At 39.5% G+C, this 19,726-nt stretch overlaps 1 protein-coding gene across 1 annotated transcript in view; it reads right to left on the bottom strand.

Annotated features, from left to right (window-relative positions):
* Nucleotides 1-16,936, bottom strand: part of LOC126195724 (RNA polymerase I-specific transcription initiation factor RRN3) — a 56,850-nt gene extending 39,914 nt beyond the window's left edge. The window contains exons 1-5 of the mRNA XM_049934356.1: nucleotides 16,762-16,936; nucleotides 16,441-16,643; nucleotides 16,276-16,365; nucleotides 14,278-14,407; nucleotides 14,096-14,198 (exon numbers count right to left, since the gene is read on the bottom strand). Coding sequence (XP_049790313.1) covers nucleotides 14,096-14,198; nucleotides 14,278-14,407; nucleotides 16,276-16,365; nucleotides 16,441-16,641 — 524 coding nt within the window. The 5' untranslated portion in view covers nucleotides 16,642-16,643; nucleotides 16,762-16,936. The remainder of the gene's footprint in view (nucleotides 1-14,095; nucleotides 14,199-14,277; nucleotides 14,408-16,275; nucleotides 16,366-16,440; nucleotides 16,644-16,761) is intronic.
* Between the last annotated feature and the right edge of the window lie 2,790 nt (nucleotides 16,937-19,726).

Genomic DNA, 19,726 nt, shown 5'->3' with positions numbered 1-19,726 from the left:
GTTTCACAGATGGTTCGGTGTTCAAAGCAGCCAACTGCTTTTGCCTGTAAAACAATCAACTTGGCAGACAAAAATTACTCACAAATTGTGAAGGAAGCCCTCACTTTTATGTAATCAACAAGTTTCATGTGTTTCTCTATGGTGTCAAGTTTGACATCATTATGGACCATAGTTTCTGTTTTTAGCCCTGCAGCACATGTGCTGAATGATACAGCGCACACACTTCAACAGTGGGTCCTGGCCCTAGTTGTTACCACTATGAGATCCAATTTCACCAATGGCTCAGAACTAATGCCAATACCATCTCCCATCTTCCTTTCATATTTATTTTGTGCTGTGCCATACACTGACTTGTTAATGGTGTTATTTTGCTGTCCACAGAACATGTTGTGTCACGCATGGTCATTCTGGCGTATCTCAGGAGGGGCATCATCATCCTCCTCCTGCAACATGGTCATTATGGCATATCACGAACAAAGAGGTTGGCCTGCCAAACATGTCTACCGACCAGGGTTTGATTGTGAGATTGAACATTTGACTGTTGCTTTTTCTAAGTATGCAGCTCACCAGGCTGCCCTGCAGCAGTGTTACTCTGTACGGTCAGAATCTTCATAGACATGAGAACAAGTCCACCTCGATTTTGCCGGCCCCTTCCTGGACGCTTAATGGTTGGTGATTATAGATGTCTGCTCTTTGTTTCCATACACTGTAAACTGCAATTTGACTATGGTGGAATTGATGGTGCAGGCCCTCACCTGCATCTTCTCCATTGAAGGCCTCTCCCTGCAACCTGTTGATTGACAATTGCTCACAGTTCATCTCGCACATTTTTTAAGATTTTTGTGCACAATGTGGTATACACCACATCAAGACACTGCCGTTCTACCTTCAGTCAAATGAGGAGACAAAATGCATTCAGGCTTTTGAGAGGTAGATGAAGAAATTCATTGGGGATGTCCCAGCCAGCCAGCCAGCCAGCCACACACACACACACACACACACACACACACACACACACACACACAAAATTTTCTTCATTAAAGGTCCACACCATTGGGTGAGAAGAGTCTGGCTGAAATGGTACATTGGTACCAGCTGCGCACAGTCCCCAACATCCTGCTGCCTGCCCCATGCCCTCCTTGAGAGCATACATGCCAGGGACTGTTGTGTGGACTCTCACTTTTGGGCACTGTGAACAACGGATACTGGTGGTTGTGCACGTCAGCGGGGTCAGTGAGTCTTCATGACACACAGAGGACAGACTGGTGGCCTGCCATCATAACTAACTTTACTCACAAATGGGAGACCGGCATACATTGCCCCCCAAAAAAACCCCAGGCCCTCTCAGTGTCCAGATCCTTCCATTCTCTGCCGGCCTTGGAAACTCCTCCTCTGTTTTTGCCTCAACCTCCAACAACAAATGCAATCTCACCTACTTCACCCTCCTCTGTTATCTTTTCGAGCCCTCCGAGCTATAATGAGGGGTTTGGTCAGGCAACGTTCAGCACCAACAGATGATGCTGGATGGTCAGTAGGAGCCATAGCAGCCTGTGGCTGGTGCCTTAACTGTGGGCACTCCCTGCAAAGGAGTCATCACCACCAGTCATTTTCGGTCCCACTCTCTGGTGCTGGTCAATGAGAGACTTTGCCCTCTCCATGGGAGCCTGTAAATGGTGCCCCAGAAGACATGGACATCGCTTTTCTGCATGCCAAATGCCTTCCCATACTGGACACACACACACACACACACACACACACACACACACACACACACACAGAGAGAGAGAAAGAGAGAGAGAGAGAGAGAGAGAGAGAGAGAGAGAGAGAGAGAAAAGGTGCATCATCTCACAGTCACCTCACCAACAGGAGAGGACTATGGTAACCAAATTTTACCATATCTATGGCACCAGTGCCATTCTGTCCATGGACATAAGAGGACGGTGACAGTTCATCTTTTTATGACTCAACTCGCCTGCACTGGCACCTGACAGTATGACCAAACAGCAACAGCAGTACCACAATGAGCTCAGCTTGTGCAGCCCACAGGCAGCGCCACATTGCTAATTGGACAAACATCAATCTATTACATTCCACACTGGAGGGCTCTCCTCCTCATTCTGTTATGGTTCATTCATATGCCCACTTGACACTTTACTTCACTCTCAGGACGACTGTTACTTTTTCTTAATCGGCCTACCTATGTACACAGACTTTGTATGGGACTTATGATCAGTGTTCTCATTAAAGTGACTTGATTATTCTAAGCGTACCTACTACCTCACAGCAATGGAATATTAGGCAATAGAGGTGCCTTGCATGTCTTGTTTTTAAGGATAACTGAACTGCAAAGAATAGCACAAAAGTTGGAGGAAAAAAACTATATCACGAAGAAGTGATGTTTTCTTTAGGCAGAGCTATTTGTATCGTTACAGACAATGGCGGACACTGCTGCAACTGTGAAACATGAGGATGCATGATACACGTATCATGTGTAGCATGGCCATTAAATAAAATTTAATCATATAGTGTGAATAGCAAAATTACAGTGACCACACTATTGTGTCACTGCGCTGACAGACACTCATTTCTATTGAAGAAAGTAGAATTTGCTCAATCACACTTGCTTTGAAACAGTAAGAAATTAAGAAAAAATTTTGTAACATACAAGATGTTGCAGAAAACAGAAGACAATGAAACATATTACAATAAAGTGGAATGGTGAATAGGCCATGCCTTCAAGTTTACTAAAGGTACAAGATGAATTTCTCCATGCATGACAATTTGGCAGATGCTTCTGTATGAAAGTCCACAATGTATCATATTTCAAGACTTTATCTATTTAACTAATACATTTACAGTCAAAGGAAAAGAAACTTCTATGGCAGTTGCTTTTAGAAGAAAATTGTTAGATGCTCTTACTAATATACTGTCTGGAGAAAAGGGATTAACTGATGCCTTCAATACAACTTCAAACGAATTGACAAACTGTCCTCTACCAACTTAACCTAGACACCGGCTACACTAACTATCTGTGTCTTCACAGCTTACATTCCAGAAAAATAACACACACAAAACTATTGTCAGTCTCCCATTCAAATTCTATTTGCCACACATTATGATGTCATATGCCACATCATCGTTTTGTGATGGGCTGAGGCTGATACCTGGCACGAGTAGTTTAAACTGATCCAACAATATCAGTCTTGAACAATAATTCCTGTAATTCACAGACTTTAAAAAAAATAGTTGTTAAGAACACTGACTAGCAAACCTGATGGGGAAAATAGCAGCCTACAATATTCCAAAGCAACAGAAAAGTAATTCATGAGAAATTCACAACTTCCAATTTCCAAACACTGCAGGAAGACACAATAATGGCATGGCCTGCAAAATTGTGCGGAAAGAGCTGAATGCACACCTTTGAGTCGCCAGTGGCCGGAGGGTTAATTCATTCCACGATGAGTCAACTGAAAAACCTATTTATGTAAGAATAAATGACATTTATGAGGCACTCCACTTTTAATGACTAAAATACACATTTTCTCCCACAAATTTATTTTCTCAGGGCCCGAATATTTATGCTTTTCTTTCTTATGGCCAAAAAAATATAGATTTTCTTTGTACATTCATCCATGGATCATTGCACAACACTACCAGATTTGCCATCATACTGTATCACAATGAATCATCCAATTTGGCGCATCTATATTTCTAAAATTAATAAAAATATAAAATGAATTTTGTATTTTGATGAATGGGAAACTCAATGTTTTTTTTGAAAGTGTTCAATAACGACCCCCCCCCCCCCCCCCCCCCGAGACGCATGGCATGTCAACACGGTTTTCAAATTGATTCCACACTGCAGTGAGCATGTTTTGCGTTACAGCTTCCACAGTTGCTGTTGTGCGATGTCTCAGCTCACTCATTGTATTTGGTAACGGAGGCACATAAATAGAATCTTTTATAAACCCCCACAACAGATAATCATATACAGTCAGGTCCAGTGACCTCGGAGGCCAGTAACGCAAGGTCGAATCATTCGGTCCAGTGTAAGCAATCTATCATTCAGCAACCCTTTGATTTAAAAACTCCCGCACTTCCAGATGCCAGTGTGGTGGTTGACCCATCCTTTTGGTAAATGAAGTTGTTTGAATCAGTCTCCAAGCGTGGGGAAAGAAAGTTCTCAAGCATATCGAGATATATGCTTCCTGTAACAGTGTTCTCTGCAAAGAAAAATGGACCATACTCTTTCCTGTGAAACTGCACACAACACATTAAATTTTGGAGAGTCTTTATGTTGTGCAACTTCATGTGGTTTTTCCGTATCCCATATGCTTACAGTATGACAGTTCACCTTTCCATTTAAATGGCATGTTGCCTCATCACTAAACACTAAGCGTGGAAGAAAACTGTCATCCTTCGTCTTGCCAAGAACGAAATTACAGAACTCCACACATTGTCATTTTTCACCTTCATGAAAAGCTTTCAGTAGCTGAATTTTGTTTGGTTTCACATGTAAACATCGATGCAACACACACACCAGCCGGACATCACAAGCATGTTGAGGTGTTGAACCGCACGGCGAACCGATTACTGCAGACTCCTTATTAAACTATTGCAGATGTGTTCAATGTCTGTGTCAGACATTTGGAGACAGCCCAGCTATTTGCCTTTACGCAAACAACCTGTTTCTCAGAATAGTTCATGCTATCACCTAATGCTCTGTGCTGTAAAAGCTGACAAAAGTCACGCTGACAGTTATTACTGACTCAAACTGCACAAAATGTAGAACACAAAATGCTTTCTATTGTCCCAACACCATTTTTACTAGAACTGAAGTGGGCGCATACGGTTATTACCTGGTGGGAACCATGTAAGACTCAAGAGTGTTGCTATTTCCAACAGTGTGTTGTTCACGTACATATTTAAGATAACATGATAGTTATGATTTTTTAAAAATTGGATTAATATTTTTGATACACTCTGTATAACGAAAATAAATAGCTCAAAATATAGGCTCACATTCAATATGTTTGTTTATATGAGTACAGGACACTTAGTTGGTCCTGCTTTTTTATGAAGGAACCATCCCAGCATTTGTCTGGAATGATTTAGAAAAATGGTAGAAGAGAAAAATCAGGGTGGATGTTATTGTTGTTGTTGTGGTCTTCAGTCCTGAGACTGGTTTGATGCAGCTCTCCACACTACTCTATCCTGTGCAAGCCTCTTCATCTCCCAGTACCTACTGCAGCCTACATCCTTCTGAATCTGCTTAGTGTATTCATCTCTTGGTCTCCCTCTACGATTTTTACCCTCCAGTACTAAATTGGTGATCCCAGCAGAACATGGGGAGAAAAAGAGAGAGAGCGCGAGTGTTTCGACAGGAATTTCTCAGTTGTCAAGTACGAGAGGGACACTGCCGCCTGATGTTATTGTTCGAGGATTAGTTTCACATCCGGTCTGTCAGTTGCGAAGTTGCGAGCGGTAACACCTGTATGTGGTGGTCGCTTCTCAGGCTCTTGTCAGTGCAACCCGACCTCTGGCAGCGTGTGCGGCGGCATTCTGTGCTGTCCACTGGACAGGGGACAGCAGGTGGTGTGTGCTTTGTAATCGAAACATTTTTAACAGCGTAGTTACGTCTGTTAGGTGTTTCATGACAGTATTCCGTGTGCGAGAGGAATAAAAAAAAAGCGTTGTTGTGGTCTTCAGTCCTGAGACTGGTTTGATGCAGCTCTCCATGCTACTCTATCCTGTGCGAGATTCTTCATCTCCCAGTACCTACTGCAACCTACATCCTGCTGAATCTGCTTAGTGTATTCATCACTTGGTCTCCCTCTACGATTTTTACCCTCCATGCTGTCCTCCAATACTAAATTGGTGATCCCTTGATGGCTCAGAACATGTCCTACCAACCGATCCCTTCTTCTAGTCAAGTTGTGACACAAACTCCTCCCCAATTCTATTCAATACCTCCTCATTAGTTGTGTGATCTACCCATCTAATCTTCAGCATTCTTCTGTGGCACATTTCGAAAGCTTCTATTATCTTCTTGTTCAACCCATATATTGTCCATGTTTCAGTTCCATACATGGCTACACTCCATACAAATACTTTCAGAAACAACTTCCTGACACTTAAATCTATACTCAATGTTAACAAATTTCTCTTCTTCAGAAACGCTTCCCTTGCCATTGCCAGTCTACATGTTACATCCTATCTACTTCGACCATCATCAGTTATTTTGCTCCCCAAATAGCAAAACTCCTTTACTACTTTAAGTGTCTCATTTCCTAATCTAATTCCCGCAGCATCACCGGGCTTAAGGGTGGATAGACAAAGCATTCTCTATCCTACCAAAATGAAGTCACCATTTGATTGGTCCCTACTGTGCAATGTTCTCGGATTTACACACAATCTGCTCCAGATTTTTTATAACATAAAAATGTTTGCACTTCGTCACTGCATACGCTACGGATGTCAAGTATTCACTATTGGACCATGAACATGTTGCTATGTTCTTTGCACCAACTGCATTCTGTTGAGACGACAGATTCCAGCCCCATAAACACTCAACTATGCCCCATTAAAGTGGCTCTTATTTGGCATTTTTTAAACTTCTTTTATAATTTATCTTGGCTACACTCCAGTTTGGTTTCTATTTCATGTAAAAATGGGCTGTGTGAGGTTTGGGCTCAATAGGACAGGAACCTACAAAATTGGTCAACACAAAAATATATATCCATACACTCCCTGAAATATTACTTCTGCATGATAAACTCAGTCACTGCCCAATGAAGGCTGTTAGTGTACCTCAGTTGCCTCAACTTAGTGCATTCTCATGTCACAAATCATTTGGCTTGAGTGATATGAAAGGTCAGTCACCCCAAGACAGGTAGGGAGAGGGCAGAGCAAGCCAAACCAATTCTTTTTACAACTCAACCTTGGCAACTCCAATAGTCCTTCACTTTTAAAAAAGGTAGCGGTAGCAGTAAAACCAATGTCTTTGTCGTCAGTTTGTTTATGGGAAAAAAAAGTCATTTATTTGGATACCAGCACCATGAAAGAACTGGAAGCAAACTTCCATCTGTCAAGCAAATGTTCAGGTGTTCTTCTACAATTTTACAGGTGTGTATACTAAGACAAAAGTCCACAGTGTCTATGCAGGAGTGATGATTTATTGGGGAGAAAGCATTTATTCTGTCTAAGAAGGTGATAAACTGCTTATCAAAATTAGAAGTTTCATATCAACAATAGAGGCAACCAAAGAAACATTCTGGAAGTTTGTAAGAAAATGAAAACTGGAAATAAACAGATTTCATTTAAATATTTGTAATTGTTAATACATCACATGTTAATGCAATACATTTCATTACCATTGAAGAAGATAAAGTTTTTGATCAACTAACAGTTGAAAGGACAACATGCATGGAATGAGTTATGAGTTACTTGTGATAGAACATCTGAATAAGCAAGGGCAACTGGGAACAGGCAAGAGCGAGCAAATATTAAATTCAACAACTTGGTAAATCATTTATGAATTTATAATATAAATTTAATACATAATTACATTTAAAAAATGAAGGAAAGGATAAACACACTACTCATTCACTACTGTTAATATTACTCTCACTTTTGTTGTTACCTTGCTATCATTCAGATTGTTCTTATTTTTTCTCACGGAAACTGTCGATATCAAGTTAGAGAACTGCTGAATCACAGTTACTTGTCTCAAATAATCAATCACCACAAGTAACAGAAGAGAAGGACTTGCCAAGAAGGGAATCTTTCCGTGATCCGATTTTATCCATCAGACGAGGTGGGGTGTGATGAATTATCACCACAAGAGTCTGTGACATTTGTATTTTCCTTGTTAGTGTGTATGCTGAAGCATGGTTCTCTGCCCCTTCAGCAGCCTAAGCATCCCATATGTATTTCATCTATCTTTAAGAAATTTAAAAATACACCAATGAACCAAAACAGTTTGACCACCTGTTTCATAGCGTGTTGTTCTACTTTTCAACCACAGTAAAGCAGAGGTTCAGCTTGGCATGGATTCTACAAATCTTTGTCAGGAGTCAAGAAGTATGTGGCACCAGATGACTACGCACAGGTCAAGCAATTTCTGCAAATTGTGAGCAGTGGTTTACGGGCACTCAGTTGGTGCCCCATGTGTGTTCCAACGGGTACGGATCACGCACATTTGCTGGTCAAGACATCAATGTGAGTTCTCTATAATGCCCCTCAAATCACTGTAGCACGATTCTGATCATGCAACACAACAGTCCGCCATAGGGGGAGGCTTCAAGCATAAAGCGCGGTCCACAATTATATTCACGTAGTTCACTGCTGTCATGATGCCTTTGATTACCACCAGAGATCCCACGGAAGCCCAACTCAATGTAAGCCATAACATAATTCTGCCCTCACCGCCTTGCATCTGTGGTGTCGCATATGTTTCATGCAGCCATTCACCTGGATGACTGTGTGTAAGGACCCAACCAACAACCTGGTGTAACAAGGAATGTGATTCCTTTGGTAGGCGACACATTTCTATTGATTCACGGTGAAAACTCTGTGACGCTGTTCCCACTGCAATCACAACTGACAATACTGTTGGGTTAACACAGGAACAAGTGGGAGTCGTGTGTGGAGTTCCATGTTCAACAATGGCCTTTGATTGTTCTGCTCTGAAACACTTGTGTCTGCACCAGCACTGAACTCTATCATCATAGATGCCACAAATCTCTGCCTATCCTGGATTACACAGGGGGGAGATCCTCTGACTTTTATATTTTGTGATGAGGCATGGTTGTCCAATACCACATGGCCTACTTTTTATTTCATGTCCTTAGGTGATTTATTGTACCTGACAAAAAAAAATGCTGTTCTAGTTTTTCTGTTCGCTTTTCCTTCATAAATGTAAATCCAAAACTGGCTCTTTTTCCATTATATTGGCCAACAATGAAAATGGTTCAGGCTCAAAAATAGTTAATTCCTGTGTATTTTCATATGCTGAATCAAAAAATCACCATAAAAATGACAGATTAACACCTGCTTTGGAGATGAAGTGACATTTCATTTTTACAGTCCTCATTTTCAGTTTGGGGAAAATTTTGATTTAAGAGTTGGCACACCTGTCCAATAACAAAACAAATGCTCTTAAGCTATTTTCTGCGACTGAGTTTCATACAGTTTCTGCTGCAATTAAAGCAAAATTTCTGGTTTGAGAGTGCTTTTGCAGTGCAAAATTCATAAAAATGTCAAGAAAATTTGTAAATAAGGTGAATAATTTTTGTTGCACTTGCGGTGAAATAACATTTTCCTCACAGAAATGCAATCTGACAACACTTGCGAAGACTGCCTATCAGCATTATTTTGGTATGAAAGTAGGGGATCAGCATAAGTCTTGGGCTCCCATATATGTTGCAACACATGCTCAGTTACACTGTGAGAACTGCTGAAAGAATAAGAAAAGGTCTATGGTTTTTGCTGTGCCTATGGCTTGGCAGGAGCCTACAAACCATACAGATAACTGCTATTTATGCTTGACTCCACCTATAGAGGCAGGATTGTCTATGAAGAAAAGAACAGTACAGTAACTGAATCTTCAATCTTCATCGATCCATTCCACATTCAGACAGTTTACCAGTTCCTATTCCACCCCAAAAATTGTGTGTTTGAAGTAGAAAATGAAGACAGTGTGGAAGAAGAAGAAAAATAAGAAGAACCAAGCAAGCATTCCACATCCTGTGACCCTGATTTTGAGGAAAAAGATGATAAACCACACACTGAGTCAAATGGAATTGGGTGCTCTCATTAGAGGCCTTGACCTGTCAGAGGAGAAGGGAGACTACAGCAATGGAATCCTCTCTAAAGTGATGTCACAGTCTCACAGTACAGAAAACTGCCACATGGAACTGCTTCAGTTTTTGGAGAAGAAAAACAATCTTGTTCCCTGCAACAGGATGGCTTGATGAAATTTTGATCCAACTAAATGGAGGCTATTCATAGACTCCTCCAAGCTTAGTTTGAAATCTGTATTACTTCACAATGGCAACCCACTTCCTTCTATTCCTGCTGGTCATGCAGTTCACGTGAAGGAGACATGCAAATATGACAGCCCTCTTGTTCTCAATCAAACATCATGAACATAAATGGAAAATCTGTGGTAATCTAAAATTCATTGCCACACTCTTAGGAATGCTACTGGAGTACAAATACATTGCTGTCTCTTATGTATGTAGGACAGTAGGGATTGGAAATATTAAAGCAGACTGGCCTGTAAGAAACCTTAATCCTAGCAAGAAAAATGTCATTGCTGAGCCTATCATGGACTCAAAAGACATTCTTTCACCCCTGCATATAAAACTGGGTTTGCTGAAAAACTTTGTCAAATGTATGAACCAAGGAGAACAAGCCTTTACGTACATAAGAGAGAGATTTCCAAAATCAACTGATGTAAAAATTAAGGAAGGTATTTTTACCAGGCCACAAATTTGAGATCCTGTATTTGATCAATTTGTGGAGGAGAAAGAAAAAGAAGCCTGGGAACCCTTCAAGGAAGTAGTTTATGAATTTTTTAGGCAACAACAGAGATTACAACTACCCTCAGTTGGTGACAGTGCTCCTGCAAAAATACCATAACATTGGATCTTTTTCTCTTAATCTGTTAACTTGAAATATTCCATTAATTTGAAATACTTTCATCTAGTGTGTGTCACAATAACTAGAGCTAAGGAAAATTTTTCATTGTCATATTCGTTTTTCTTGACACAAAATTAGTAAGAATTGACTCCAAGTGCAGGAAACATTCAAAAATTGTTTTTTGTTGCCACTTTTATTACATCTGGAACTATTATTGACATATTTAGTAACATTTTTCCTGATATGCACAACTAATTGGTACATATACTCCCTTGTACAGAAAGCTTATCATACTCTTTAATGAGTTCTTTGCAATTAGTTTGACTATTACTTCCAATTATTAGCTCTCTTCTGTAGTCTCCTTTTCCTATTCAGTTTTTCTGCCATTTGCACCAGTCAGCACATCTTACGCTGATAAGAGTTTCTCCATGCGTTCAGATATGTTTTACAAAAAATTTCTTGTGATACTCATAAGAGATTACAGCTTGCTAAACAGACCTTTCATGTATGTAAATTCATTGAGACTTATTATTCGAGGCTCACTTGATGAAAATTAGGACAACACTGTACTGCTGATTAGGTTTGTCACTGAAAAATGTGGAAGAAAATAATTTTTCTTTATCTGAATTAGAATGAAGGAAAACTTCAACAGATTGTAAACAGTGGTATAAAGAAAGACAACTCTCAACAAAGAAAAGCAATTGGCAAGGAAATACAAACATAAGCAAGATATTAATGACTTAACTGCATGTTTTATTGCTCTTCCCCCGTCATTTTTATTTTATTACTTTAGGGAACTACAAAATAAAAGCATCATACATTTTAATAAATCTTTATGGGAACATTAACACATGTCCCCAATGAACATCAGTAAAAGTTTCATTTTGCTAATAGAGCACTTGCAGAGATATAAACAATGCTGTTTTTCTGGGGGATGCGTACCCCTAAACTTTTTCATTGCCAAAGTAATTTTTTTACGATGTTGAGAACTTGGAAGAGTGCCAAGGATTTATTTCGGGAACGTAAATTTTTTATTTCATTTTTTCGTGTTGGTAATTGCAATACGAACGATACCAGTGCAGTTTTTGGTGGGAAGAGTGATGTCATTGACTGTTTCAAGCATTTTGAAGCTGTGGCAACCGTTCTCGACAACTGAATCACTGGCAACCAGTTCGACAAGCATGTAGCGCCCTCGCCCACTAATAGTGGGCGATGGTAGTGCTAAACAGATATGCGCATACTCAAACGCCAAGCTACCAATAGATGTCTCTACGGTCCCGCTACCATGATGATGTCATGGCTAAAAGCAGACGGGTGATATCCCATGCTTCAGTTATAAGTAATTTTCGCTGCATTATATCCAACATCGGAGTACCCTCAAACATATATATTTAAGCACTGGATATACACATTTATATGAAGGTTTAGTGCAGCTATCACAAGTGCGCCCTGACTTTTTGAGACATAATATCTCTATCAATATTTTCTTAAAAGATGCAAAACTAGGCAATCTTTTACAACTTCTTGCACCCTCTTAAGCAAAATAATAATACAATTTCTTGAGAAATTTTTATAACCTCGAAGAAGAAGAGGAAGAAAAACAGACAAGACTTGGGTGTAAAAAAGTGTGAAGTTGAAATTCGTCTATCTCTGGACATAATTGCTGGATAAACCTGAAACTTTGCATACAATAACTTATCAATACAAGGTCTTACAATATAAAATTTCATCTCCTACTGTTCCCCAATAGTTAACAAATTAAGGACAAGGTTGGTAATGTTTGAAAAAAAAAAAAAAACAACTATATTCTAAATTACCTAAATAACTAATTTGGTTTGGCAATGCAAGCACATAAGGCCCTAAAAAACAACAAGCCATTGTATGAATAAAAAAAGAGAACATTCTCCAGAGAAGATTCTCAGAGCAAAAGAACATTCTCCAGGAGAATTCTTAGTTTTATATGAAGAAAAATTTGAAGCATTTCATCTATGGCTGGGATTGTTTCTCACCGCCTCCTCCCCTCACATTGAGGAAGTTCTTGATGTGTCCTCTGCTGCGTCTGGCACTGAACACAGGCTAGCTCTGTTTTCTTTAAGAACATACTGCCACGGATATTCAGTCTCAAAGTTGCCTAAAACTATGGGGTGAATCTTTGATAGCAGCACTAACGGGTAAAATGGGAAAAGTAAACTTTTACTAATGTTCACTGGCAATACGTGCAAATGTTCACACAGAATTTCAGCAAAGTCCGTGTTGGCCACGTGGGAATTTTTTCCGAATTTAGACCACCTGGTGTGGTCTAAATTCTTCAAATTCCATTCTTACAAACATTGCTCAAGAATTATACTAATAGCACCCAAAAACAATACAGAAACAAATATCCAACACCAGCATATTCCAACATGGGCTATTCCACACATGACGTGCCACCACGAAGTCCATCAACGGAACACAAGTATGTCCCTGGGGTCAAACCAAATGAGCCAGTGAACTTCAGTTGTCCCCAAAGCTGAAGCATGTGGGACAGTATGGTTCTCGCAGACAAAACATCCCAACTGCACAGTCACCGTTAAATTCTGGTGCTATATGGACCAAGTGCAATGTACACTCAGCCACAGTGAAAAGCTGTCAACAATTTGACCAACTCTGCACAGATGTGGGTGATGCTGATTGCGAAGGAACGCCACTAACCAGAGACCCTGCTTAGGCAATCGAGGAACTGATTTCCAGCAATCGCAGATTTTCTGACAATGATCTTCAAACAAAACAGCAATTCTCAAATCACTCTATGACCAAAAGTGTAATCATGGAATTGAAAGAAAGGTAGTATGCTCTGGCTGTTATAATGACTTTGTGACTCTTGAAAAAATGTGTTACATGCCTGCCACTTAGAAGTGTACTGCAGTACGTTTTATCCATCTAGGCCTATTTTTTTTACATGTTGCAATGATTATGTTTGTAACATCTTCTCAAAAATTCATCTAAAGAGAGAGAGATAGAGAGAGAGAGAGAGAGAGAGAGAGAGAGAGAGAGTAGAATTTAGAGAACTGAGCATCAACGTTGTTTTCCACACACACTTTATCCTGTGTTTAATTTGCTAATGCTGGACAAACCATGTGTTTGACATTCTGGGAATATCCTTCTGTACGCCTGCAGTTTTGTAAGCTTTGCCAAGCCTTTCATTAGCTTTAATAGCTGACAGTAATGATAAGAGGCCGACCTTTTATTAATACCTTACAATTTTTCCTGTCGCCTGTATGTTCATGAACTTGCAGAATATGTTCAGGAGCTTCTTATGGGTGTCTAGGTTTGTTAGTCCAAGTTCAAAAGATTTAGGAATGACCAGTAGATAAACGAACACAGAAACAACTGTAGGAATGAAAGGATTACAATAACAGAACAAGACTTGCACATCACTCATTTCTACAACACAAAACATTTTGGAACTTACATAGGGATAACCTGCAGAATGACTGATATCAGATCATGGATTTTCATGAAGCTCCTTTTGTCTTTCTCAGGTGGTATACTGTTAACCCACTCATTGTCATCATCTGAAAAAAGAAATGTAATTTAACACACACTTTAGCTGCTATACACTTCGTATATAGTAGGACTACAACAAAGACTCACCTGGTTTGAAAGAAGTAACAAGTTTATCTAGTGTATACTTTGTGTAATATGTATGTGCAGATAGCAGATCCAAGACAAAGCCCTGGAATTCTCTGACAGCTTTGTCTGTTCTGTGCACCCATTTCAAGTTCTGTGGACAAGATATTTGTACCATATTTAGAATTCAACTTTAAAAATGCTATGGAACAAACAAGCAGCTTAGGAATACAGCAAAATGTGTATAGCAATTGGCAATATAGATTTTCCAGAGTTACAACCCATTTCTATTAGTTTCACAAATATATTAATAGATTTTCTGGCAACCATAATAGAAAGACCCCACGACATGGGTGCATTATAAAAAACATAATCTACCTTACATATAATGCTGATGCTTATGTGACTTGTCAGTTCACATCACTGCTTAGCTATATATGTGGAAATACGGAAGCGTCCGATCCCGCCCGTCTGCTTTGACCCATGACGTCACAAATATGGCGGAAACAAAAACAAACACACTTTCCACAAGAAGCCTAATGACACTAACGGGACAAGCGCGGGAAATGGGGTGTTTTGGGTGGGGGGGCAAACTAAATATAAACAAATTTAAACACCTTGCGTAGCTACAACATGTAAGTGAAGACAGCCATGCATGAATACCCACCCACCTCCCCAGGGGTCGTAACCCCTGCAACCCATAGAAGATAAAGATGCTTCAGTAGCTGATTAGTGTTTTTTGTCTTAAAAAAAAAAATCTCACAGGATAGATCGAACAGATCAGAGAGATAAATATAATAAACTAAAACAGAAATTGGAGGAAACATATAATTAAAATAAGTAATAAGTGTTTTTAAATTTAAAAAAATCTCATGAGATAGAACGAACAGATCAGAAAAGTAAATAAAATAATATAAAACAGAACTGGAGACAGCCACACTCAAACCAAACTCCGCGCCGTCATGACGCCACACACGACAACACCCTTACGTCACGGATCAAAGCCGACGTGTGGGATCGGACGCTTCTGTCGACCCATATATGTTATGTATCAGGAATGACAGTAACAAATCCATGACAGTATAAAACATCAAAAGCCAATTATGTACTCACATGGTTGTAAACAACTCAACAACAACAACAAAGTTTACATACATATCCACTTGTGATCCTTCAAGTTACAGTAGGATCATCAGTTAGCTAAAAGAAACAATAAATAAAAAAGAAAACTCAAATTAAGAAACTGTAATGCAGTCTGACTACAGTGAGGTGCATTCTTTTCTCCAGGGGTAATATTGTAGAACTGGTCTACAAAATGGGAGATGGAAAGAATTCGCAGTTTTCACAGAAATTTGATGTAGGCCTATAAAAAGTTTTTGCAATGTTTCATAAAACAGTTTGCACGATTTCCACTAGAATCAAATCTTTTTTCGTATTACATATGTATGACTAGTTAATGTTGTGTATTAAAAGATCACTTAATATTCACACAAATAGGCCAATGATCTGTCAGCTGAAAAATAATAGTGAGAATACTCGTTAAACTATGCAAGTAAATTATGTAAGATATAGAGTACACTAAAATGACTTACAGAACATAATTTTTTTGCACCATTTCACCAAAGTAAAATTAACTGTTTTCAAAGGTCGCAATTAAATGATTGTGATTCAGAGTATGCACTAATCAGCAGTATATAGGCTGATTAAAAATAACACGGCTCCTACTTATGTATATTTAGCAGCTCTGCATCTTGGGAAAAAGTGCAGTGCAACCGATAGAATATAACAACATTAATTCTGTTGACATTCTGCACTTTAGACCTATATTCAAACTACCTGTCATACAAGAATAGTCTTTCTTCAAATTGCATACACATTAATTACTGTGGACATTCTGCACTCTGAACCTACATGTAAACTACCTGTCATACTAGAATAGTCTTTATCTTCAAATTGCATACACAGCCACTTGCTCGACGTTGAAGATCAACGTGTGTAACGTTGAGGACACAAAATACTTACAAGTATAGCTTCAACAAAATGACGAAGATCCTGTTTCAATAAAGATATGCAGTCTCTTGATTTACGAAGCAATTCAAAGAGATCTTCATCCTGCAAAACAAATGTATTGCAGTACGCATACTTTGAAAACTGGTCAAATACGTTGACAATACAGCCAAGACAAACCTGAATTTCTGAATCTTTCAGAATGCAAACTAGTTCTTCATATGGTTTCAAACTCTTTTCGTTGATGAAATCCAACAAAATAGCCCTCAGGTCATTGGGCAACTGAAAGCGAACGCGCTGCTGCACAGCACGGCTTCTATTACCAGCTACTTTGAGAATGGACGGTGTACAGGAACCGCTTGAAATTACTGACACTGCCATGCCTAAAATACAACACGTTTACTATGTTAAACAGTACCGAATGTTAACAAACAATTCTGTATCTGCATAGAAATCCACAAATACTTGCTATACATGGCGTAAAGTGGCAGTTTCACACACCTTAAACTTAACACTCTCTCTCTGCTACAACTTTCTTTCGCGACAAGACCTTGTTGATCAATTTATACGACATGATTACAAACTACTTGCACAATATGTCTCAAACTCAAACCCACGTTTTCCACACAACACAAAGATTTTAAGCGTGAGCGACCCGCTAGTGAAACCCAAGGAGGTTTGTCCGCGATGGACCTAGCGGATCTACAGCGACTATGCTAATGTCTTTGGAAATAGGGTTACCAGATTCCCGGGACAGTCCGATGTCAGATAAAAGAAATCGGTGTCCCGGAACATACCCTTGGGACTGCAATTTGTCCCTGACTTCGAAGTTTAGAGGAATATTCTAAATAAAATCTATTTTCTCTTCAAATTCTGACGTGGATCTGTACTTCAACTTCAGTTGTTAAGCTAAATAACAAGCCTGTATTATCGCAGTTAACAGCTTCCATGAAGGAGTAGATATTATTACTGACAGGGTTCAGATAGATTATATAATGGTAAGACAGAGATTTAGGAACCAGGTTTTAAATTGTAACACACTTATAGGGTCAGATGTGGACTATGACCACAATCTATTGGTTATGAACTACAGGTTGAAACTGAAGAAACTGCAAAAAGGTGGGAATTTAAGGAGATGGGACCTGGATAAACTGAAAGAACCTGAGGTTGTACAGAGTTTCAGGGAGAGCTTAAGGGAACAATCGACAGGAATTCGGGAAAGAAATACAGTAGAAAAAGAATGGGTAGCTTTGAGGGATGAAGTAGTGAAGGCAGCAGAGGATCAACTAAGTAAAAAGGCGAGGGCTAGTAGAACTCCTTGGGTAGCAGAAGAAATATTGAATGTAATTGATGAAAGGAGAAAATATAAAAACGTATTAAATGAAGCAGACAAAAAGGAATACAAACGTCTCAAAAATGAGATAGACAGGAAGTGCAAAATGGCTAAGCAGGGATGGCTAGAGGACAAATGTAAGGATGTAAAGGGTTATCTCACTAGGGGTAAGATAGATACTGCCTACAGGAAAATTAGAGAGACCTTTGGAGAAAAGAGAACCACTTATATGAATATCAAGAGCTCAGATGGAAACCCAGTTCTAAGCAAAGAAGGGAAAGCAGAAAGGTGGAAGGAGTATATAGAGGGTCTATACATGGGCGATGTAATTGAGGACAATATTATGGACGTGGAAGAGGATGTAGATGAAGATGAAATGGGAGATATGATACTGTGTGAAGAGTTTGACAGAGCACTGAAAGACCTGAGTCGAAACAAGGCACTGGGAGTAGATAACATTCCATTAGAACTACTGCAAGCCTTGGGAGAGCCAGTCCTGACAAAACTCTACCATCTGGTGAGCAAGATGTATGAGACAGGAGAAATACCCTCAGACTTCAAGAAGAATATAATAATTCCAATCCCAAAGAAAGCAGGTGTTGACAGATGTGAAAATTACCGAACTATCAGTTTAATACTAACGAGAATTCTTTACAGACGAATGGAAAAACTAGTAGAAGATCAGTTTGGATTCCGTAGAAATATTGGAACACGTGAGGCAATACTGACCCTACGACTTCTCTTGGAAGCTAGATTAAGGAAAGTCAAACCTGCGTTTCTAGCATTTGTAGAGTTAGGGAAAGCTTTTGATAATGTGGACTGGAATACTCTCTTTCAAATTCTGAAGGTGGCAGGGGTAAAATACAGGGAGCGAAAGGCTATTTACAATTTGTACAGAAACCAGATGGCAGTTAAAAGAGTTGAGGGGTATGAAAGAGAAGCAGTGGTTGGGAAGGGAGTGAGACAGGGTTTCAGCCTCTCCCCGATGTTATTCAATCTGTATATTGAGCAAGCAGTGAAGGAAACAAAAAAAAAGTTTGGAGTAGGTATTAAAATCCATGGAGAAGAAATAAAAACCTTGAGGTTCGCCGACGAGATTGTAATTCTGTCAGAGAAAGCAAAGGACTTGGAAGAGCAGTTGAACGGAATGGATAGCGTCTTGAAAGGAGGATATAAGATGAACATCAACAAAAGCAAAACGAGCATAATGGAATGTAGTCGAATTAAGTCGGGTGATGCTGAGGGTATTAGGTTAGGAAATGAGACACTTAAAGTAGTAAAGGAGTTTTGCTATTTGGGGAGCAAAATAACTGATGATGGTCGAAGTAGAGAGGATATAAAATGTACACTGGCAATGGCAAGGAAAGCGTTTCTGAAGAAGAGAAATTTGTTAACATCGAGTATAGACTTAAGTGTCAGGAAGTCGTTTCTGAAAGTATTTGTATGGAGTAGCCATGTATGGAAGTGAAACTTGGACGATAAATAGTTTCGACAAGAAGAGAATAGAAGCTTTCGAAATGTGGTGCTACAGAGGAATGCTGAAGATTAGACGGGTAGATCACATAACTAATGAGGAGGTATTGAATAGGATTGGGGAGAAGAGAAGTTTGTGGCACAACTCGACTAGAAGAAGGATCGATTGGTAGGACATGTTCTGAGGCATCAAGAGATCACCAATTTAGCATTGGAGGGGAGCGTGGAGGGTAAAAATCGTAGAGGCAGACCAAGAGATGAATACACCAAGCAGATTCAGAAGGATGTAGGTTGCAGTAGGTACGGGGAGATGAAGAAGCTTGCACAGGATAGAGAAGCATGGAGAGCTACATCAAACCAGTCTCAGGACTGAAGACCACAACAACAACATTATTACGCGTCAACGCTTCTGAGTTTCCAGTATTGTCCTTTATTTCAGTTTACTTTCAGCTTTACAGTTACGTGTTTCTCTGATTCGTATCGCGGTTCATTTGTTGTTAAAGTGAACTCTAAATGCCAAAGAGGAAGCGTTCGTTCCAAACAAAATATTCAAAAGAATGGTTCCTAATAAAAATAGGGAAAAGTGACTGTGAAGTACATTGTTTCATTTGTAAGTGTTGAAGGCATATATGAATGCGGCCAAATTACAGCCGTTCTGCT

Source organism: Schistocerca nitens, chromosome 1 (assembly GCF_023898315.1).
Source record: "Schistocerca nitens isolate TAMUIC-IGC-003100 chromosome 1, iqSchNite1.1, whole genome shotgun sequence".
NCBI lineage: Eukaryota > Metazoa > Arthropoda > Insecta > Orthoptera > Acrididae > Schistocerca > Schistocerca nitens.
The sequence above is the reverse complement of the archived record's forward strand: the minus strand, read 5'-3'. Positions and strand labels throughout refer to the sequence as shown.